The sequence below is a fragment of the Adiantum capillus-veneris genome, chromosome 21 (genome assembly GCF_014529385.1).
Source record: "Adiantum capillus-veneris isolate H3 chromosome 21, ASM1452938v2, whole genome shotgun sequence".
Classification (NCBI taxonomy): Eukaryota; Viridiplantae; Streptophyta; class Polypodiopsida; order Polypodiales; family Pteridaceae; genus Adiantum; species Adiantum capillus-veneris.
The window spans coordinates 122,068,839-122,076,118 of NC_140951.1; the positions used below are offsets into that span (position 1 = coordinate 122,068,839).

The 7,280-nt window shown below is 43.1% G+C and overlaps 1 protein-coding gene across 3 annotated transcripts; it reads right to left on the reverse strand.

Moving 5' to 3' along the window:
* Positions 1-2,177: 2,177 nt before the first annotated feature.
* On the reverse strand, positions 2,178-5,262 carry LOC147431650 (uncharacterized). 3 transcript variants are annotated; one of them, XM_086494170.1, is made up of 4 exons: positions 5,113-5,262; positions 3,135-4,430; positions 2,818-3,014; positions 2,178-2,544 (listed from the first exon to the last, which is right to left on the reverse strand). In XM_086494170.1, the coding sequence occupies exons 2-4, from the start codon at positions 4,413-4,415 to the stop codon at positions 2,436-2,438; spliced, it is 1,587 nt and encodes a 528-aa protein (XP_086350296.1). In that variant the 5' UTR covers positions 4,416-4,430; positions 5,113-5,262; the 3' UTR covers positions 2,178-2,435. The 3 variants fall into 3 exon arrangements, with proteins under 3 accessions (XP_086350296.1, XP_086350294.1, XP_086350295.1); XM_086494168.1 differs by having other exon boundaries at positions 5,057-5,232; XM_086494169.1 differs by having other exon boundaries at positions 4,968-5,232.
* Between the last annotated feature and the right edge of the window lie 2,018 nt (positions 5,263-7,280).

Here is a 7,280-nt window from a genome sequence, read left to right on the forward strand (position 1 = left end):
ACAAATTATCCATAGCTTTATACTCTTGAAGAAGAGCTAAAGACTCTTTGAGTTGGGGTTCTTACATCGAGCGTGCATCCTCATCTGGATAATTAGCAAGCTTAACCAGATACCTTCATAAAACTTTGCCTGTCCTTGTCCTCATGCTTAAGGATCCTTTCAAGCTTGAGGATTTCCTCCTATTCATCAATTTCTGGTGGATCGTCTTCTATTGGAGCAAATGGTGGTGTTCTCTTATAGGGTTTGAGTAAGCTCACATGAAAAGCATTATGTATATGCCAATGTTCAGGCAACTTCAACCGAAAAGAGGTTGGGTTAATGCATTGCAAGATCTGGATCGGGCCATAATATCTATTGGCCAATTCAACATAAAACTTTTGATGGCCAATAGTATAACCTTGCCAATCTTTTCCAGTCTTGTACTTGAGCCGAGCTTTAGGAAATTCAAGCAAAACCCAATCATCTTCTTTTGAATTAAGACGATGGAGATGATACAAAGGCCACCTCTCTCCTCGTGCGCGATTTCCCCGAGTCAATGCTTCTAAGGAGAATCAAATGATTATTGTGAAAGTTATGACCTAAACCAAAGTTTTATAATCCTTTCTTTGCCAAATTTCGCACTGTCATGATTTTTTTTAGTGACTTTAATAAAATCCAAGGACAATTTTGATTATGCACATGGGTTTCATACCATGAAACTTTTCTTCTTTGAGTATTGGGGCACCCAATGCCTCATATAGCAAACTATACAAGCATGGTTGAGTTTTTCGATTCAACAAGAATTATAGCCATTTTTAACAACTTTAATCTTCATAGTATTGCTAATTCCAATAGCCAACTATGAAACTTTTGTAGCTTATATCCATATCTAATCATGACCTTAAAATTTGCTTATATATTGAGAATTCTTTAGGAGATTGGAAAGATCAAAGCGTAGAGCCGATTTTTTTCATGTTTGTTGTTTTAGTAATTTTTAATTATGCACAAAAATGTCAATGGTGAAAGTTATTTTTATGTTTTTGAAGTTATTCAAGGCTACTTATGAATGTAAAAGGACCATGGGGACCTAAGAAAACATGCACTTAGCAACACCAATGAGTGTCGTAAAATAATGTTTGATGAGATGTCAACAGAATGGGAAAACGTAACTTTTTGGAACCTTATTCTTTGTCCCAAAACAAAATTGGTGAGGCTAAAAGAACAACACAGTATGATCACTAACTAATTGAAGTTCATGGGAAAAATTATGCTATGGTCTAGAAAAATCCTCAGTTTACTTAGTATGCAATTGATTGAAAGAAATTGTTGTTTTGAGCGAAATGCTGTGGCACATCAACTTTGGAGGCTTACCATGACCAAATAGTAAGGAATTTTCAAAGTTATTCATTTTTCCCATTAGAATGGTATCTTATCTTTAAGCACAAGAAAAGATTTTTCAAAAAGAATGGGTCTTGTATGAATTTGGAGGTTTTTTTCAAAACCCTGAAAGGACACTTTATGTCCTGTTAGGTTACCAACCTAGTGTTAAGCATGCCTCGCTCTTCCTCAAAGAATGTTTGGTGGGTTAGGTTGATAGACCCTCGAAAGCAATGTATAAATCACTTCGAAGAAAAAACACTAGGAAACTAGTTCCGCTGTTCTCAGATTCTTCGCAGGCTATCACCAACGATGAAGAGAATCTAGAATATGCCAGGGCTCATTTTGAAGCTCTCTTCAGCCCTAAGGAAGTTATATCTCCAAACGTTGCTGCGAGTAGAGGATTGGTCTAGACAGCCAAATCTAAGATTATTTCAGAGGAAAGCTTTAGGTCAATGGAGTCACACACACACACACACACACATACCCATACTTAGACACTCCTCAAGTACATACTCACATTTCACTACAAAAGGTTGTGTGCTCTTGTGACGCTGTTAGCGACGGATTCCATGCATACACGCATGCACGCACACACATCCACAAGCCATCCACACAACATCAGTGTGTGTGTGTGTGTGTGTGTGTGTGTGTGTGTGTGTGTGTGTGTGAGAGAGAGAGAGAGAGAGAGAGAGAGAGAGAGAGGGGTTACTTGTGGGAGAGTCTGTTCAAAACATACGAAATACTAAAGCATTGAACTTTTCTTTTCCTTTTGAAAGAAATTTTAGGGCAAGAATCTATAGAAACCACACACACCTACATACCACATAAGCTTGAGCTTTTATTTTTCTTTTGAAATAAAGTTTAGGGCTCTTGACCTAGAGAAACCACACACAAATAGGCTCCAACTCACAACCTGATATGATCTTACTCTTACATTGACCGACTAGGATATATAATAAGCCTTGAAGTAAAGCATTGGATTGTCTGGAAAATATGAAATTATACACTAAATGAGCTAAAGTGTTTAGCAATCAACACTTCATGGAATGGCAAGAGCTCTCTTGATTTAAAAATGGCTACTCCCAAGTTGAAGGATGGAAGATGCCATAGATGAGTTGCAGTTGATCCAGGAACCAACCCTTGCGACCTTGAAAGCCAAGCATGAAGGAATGTCGGGGAGGCGTGCTGCATGCAAAGACATATGGGATCGATTGTTGAGTTGAGACATATATACAAACGATGTTTTGGGTATTTTCCCAAGTGGGAAACTAGCTAGGTGTGGTGGGGGGCAGCCTCCAGGAGGTTGCCGATCCCACACCTGCACCCCCACCCCCCCCCACCGCACCTACTAGCTAGGCCGGCATGCATGATGCGGCAATCCCCAAAGTGGGAATTATAGTGGGCTTATAAAACTTCAAGGTGAAAAGCAGAAAGAAAACAATCATGTTTGTAGCTTACTTGTAAGTGTTTTGCACTGTGCCGGAGTTAAAGCTGCCGCCGGAGACGCTGCGACCATCACTAATTTTAAGTCGAAGTCCCTCAAGGGGAGGTACCCCTGGCGGCCAGTAGGCTGTTGACATGCTGGTGACATGGTGACCTCTGGGGACAATTAGAATGGGTTGCAAGTTGCCGTGGCCGACTCGACCGTGGTTGACCTGTGATGCAGGGAGAAAACACACTTATATATTCCTTGTGTGCAGAATCAATATCACATGTGAAAACATCATGAGCTTTTGTGAATTGTACTGAATGGAGTATTAGTACTTTAGTCTTACCGTTGTAGACCCAGTTATGTTTTCCATGCCACGTGAGTAGGTTACAGAAAGGTTGTCAATGAACCATCCACTGTAGAAGGCAATGGAGGTGATCCGAGTGAACTTTTGAACAAAGGCCATTGGATCACCCACATCGTTGAAAGGGGTATGGCCAGGTGCACCCAAGGTTTCGCCCACAGCGGTAGTCCTAATGCTGAGAACAGGGGTGCCATGGTTGAGAGATGGTAGCTCGTTGACATTCGGAATAGTGATGTGCCCCAAAGGATCATCAAAGTATGATCGAATTATGGCTTGCAATGTCCTCTCATCGGCATCTGCCTGCCTCTCCACAGATGCTAGCTCTGGATCTAGTTGCTCGGTAGCAATCCTGTAAAATGCGTGGATCTGCATAATCTGAGCAATAGCATTGTTCAAATCTTGAACACGTAGCAGAATCCCTCTGAAGTTTGTGCTATCATTCGCGGAGCCACCGATAAGCATCTCACGATTGTTGGCGATGCGTCGAAACTCCGTTGCCGTCATCTCTGGAACTGTCTCATAGCCACTGCTGTTGAAAGAAATGATGACGGGGGCGTCGAGGTCCATAGAGGGGAAGCTGAGTGCGAAATCAATGCAATCCTCAGAAGTGGGTAAGGAAGGACGTTGAATGCCACTGATGTATTGGTTGAACTCCACGCGCACATTTGTCTCTTTCGTCACCTGCTGTACCATGCCAGAAACAGAAGCATTCACGCTCCCCCATAGACCCATCCCCGATGCTGCGATTTCAGTACTCACTTCATGTTGCTGCTCCCTAGACATCGAGTAGAATGTGAAGCTCGCGATGTACTCCCCTCCTTGCTCCATCTCTGAGATGAAGCAATCGCCATAGCTCCTGAAAAAACGTTGTAGCTCCTCATCGGTACCGGGAGCCGTCACATTGCTCCTCATGGCCGTGTTGGTGACTGTGGAAAGGCCCAAACTCCTCCTAGCACGAATGAGGATAACAATCGAGTTGATGCTTACCTGCAGGCTCTGGACAAACTGCAACTTCTGATTTACAGAAATATTTAGGGAGCTAACTCCCAGCGACTGCTCCAACCCGACTGCATTCATCACCTCCTGCTCGCCCTTGCATACCGTGTACTGGACAAAGGCTGTTGCACCCGTTGTAGAACTGGTGCCCGTTACTGCACTATTTGGCATTGCAAGCCCGTTCACCTTTGAGAACCCTTGGAAAAGCTCAGCCACAGACACAGAGCCAATGCGTTGCGCCCTCGCAGCCTCAGAGGCCACCTCCATATTGCTCAAAGGCCACTGCAATTAGCACAACAGGCCATCAAATGCCATTCCACACAAAATCATACTATGGCCTACTATATTAATTCTATCACAGTCCTCCTGCACCTTTTGTAATTTGTATTTCATATAAATATAATTCCAGCTGCCTTTGATGAGAAAAAAAGAAAGAAAAATGAAGAGAAGAGCACAAAACAAGAAAAGGGTACTCGATTAACAGGACTTATATTTATATGAAGATAAAAGAAGAAAATTACAAAAAGGGAAACAATTACAGGGCTTATTGAGTAAAGTAGTGAGCTCAACAAGTGTACAGGTAACAGTTTACAAGCATGTTTGGTCTGCTTGGCACCAACCGCACCAAGCTAGCTAGTCTCTCCCATGGTGTTGTCCTAATCTGCAAAGTGGGAATTATAGGGGGAATTTGCCTTAATTATATGTGTGCATTCAAGAAGATTTTCCCATTTTCCCATGTGGGAAAGAGGTCTTATGTTTGCCTACAGTGTTCAATATCAAGAGCTTCGATTCTGCAGATGAGGCTCCGAGTCCGCATACCTAGCTAGTTGCAGTGGGGGCCCGGGGGCAGGAGGCTACCGGCAGCAGTTCAACAGAAATTTACACAAAGGGGTGAAGAAGATGAGCACCTTCTTCTAGTTCAGCAGCACAAAAGAGCTGATTGAAGGGTGAAGATGATGAGCACCTTCTTCTAGTTCAGCAGCACAAAGGGTGAAGACGATGAGCACCTTCTTTACTTTTAGAAGCACAAAAGAGAGGAAGCATGAAAGTGGAAGACCACCCTTGTTTTTCTTTGACAAGGCCAATAATCAATTTGAAGGTTGTAACTTGGCCTTAATTCTTAAAGCTTGAAACCAAAACTAAATGGTACCTTTAAACGTACATAACTTGTCATAACGTACATAACTAAATGGAACCTTTAAAGTGACATAACTTATCACGTGAAGCACAACGTACATAACTTGTCATATACAAATAAGAGGACCACATATGACATAATATGTCATGTACGAAACTAAATGGAACCTTTAAAGTGACACTAGTACATCAACGCCGCCTTCGACGGCGGCATCGCCTCCGCGGTGCTATGTGAATGCATATGAGAGACACCCTTGCGACCAAGGTAGTGCCAAGCACGACATTTTTTTTCAACGACCCCTAAGTAACAATTATATCATCGTAAATTCTTTTGCCAATATCAACGTCTTGTGTAATGCCACATTCCTTTAAGGTGCAAGTGTACGTGATTGCATTTGGAGAGATGCCCTCTCTCCATCTATCGAAAATAGTGTAGAGCTTCCTAACCCTAACTCTTGCCTTCGAGTTGAGAGCGTATGTGATTTCATCTAGAGAGACACCCTTGCTTCGCATCGGCCCAAAACATCCCAGAGCTTCTTTTGCCTATATGAGCATCTTGTGTAATGCCACATTCCTTCAAGGTGCAAGTGTACGTGATTGCATTTGGAGAGATGTTCTATCAAAAATAGTACAGAGCTTCCTAACCCTGACACTTGCCTTCAAGTTGAGAGCAAAAATATGGAAACTAAAATATGGAACCTTTAAAGTGACATAACTTCTATATCTATATCTATACTTTATATATTGTAGTTTAAAATTTTCAAGCAAGATTCAAGAAGAAGGCTTCCACGTGTCATGCACTGTTTACCTCACAAAAAATTTAGAGCAAACATCTAATGTAAAATGTAAAAGTGAATGGTAAGATTGGACATGCACAAGGAAATGAAAAGCCTTTCACAATGTACACTGTAAACACAAAAGACTTTCAATTGTACATAGAGTAAATGTATAAGTTGAGTTTCACTACACCTAAACAAGTAAACATATTTTTTGTGGAGATTTATATAATCTATACTATTATAATGGGGAAGGGATTTCGGGCCCTCCCCCCAGACATGTGGCATTTTCTCATCAATTCGGCACCTTCGAACTGTGAACTCTGTCGCAAAGAGAGAGAGAGAGAGAGAGAGAGAGAGAGAGAGAGAGAGAGAGCGCTCATTAGCCTATGTGTGGTCTGTCGGGGGGGGAGGGGAGGGAGCTCACTATGCACCAATAGCAGTGGTCCGGAGGTGTGCTCACTTAGGTGGATTGCAGGTTTAACACACCTTGCCCTGATTCTCGTGCTAATTCCCATGTCCCCAAAAACTTAGGCGTACGTTGGCGCTGAGAGTGGTGGGGCCTCTTCAATAGACACGCTTGTGAGTCCCGACTCTACTGTCACACAGATAACGGTTGGGGGGGACTTGAAGGAGGAAGGAAGCGCAGAGCTGAGGAAGGCGGCAGGGGTGGTGCAAAAAGGGTAGCCGTGTGTAGCCCTAAGTGTGTGTGTGTGTGTCTGACAGCGACAAGCAGCTTGGTTTTTTGCACTTTAGAGCTTGGCTCTTGAATGCCCGAGAAGTTGAAAACGCACGAAGTCATTTCGGACCCTGAAGAGCCGTCAGGCCTTCAAGGAAGGCATTGACTTGAAGTTGGTACGTACCTCAAACTGGGCAATGGGTGCACACTGCAAACCTTTGTCAGTTATCATCTCTCTCTCTCTCTCTCTCTCTCTCTCTCTCACACACACACACACACACACACACACACAGTCAGGTTGACGCCCAGGCCGCAAAGCAGTCACTTCATCATGTGGCACATGCATGCAGTAACTACTAATGGAGAAGAGCATTCTCGATCGCTTGCTAGCCGTCCAATGTGCAGTTCCATTGCCGCCTCATGAGTCCTCCCCCTTTGCCTCCGTCGACTGCTGCCCTATTTTCCCTCCCCTCCTTGAGCTCACGTAGGATTGCATACTCTCTCTCTCTCTCTCTCTCTCTCTCTCTTATACGATATCCT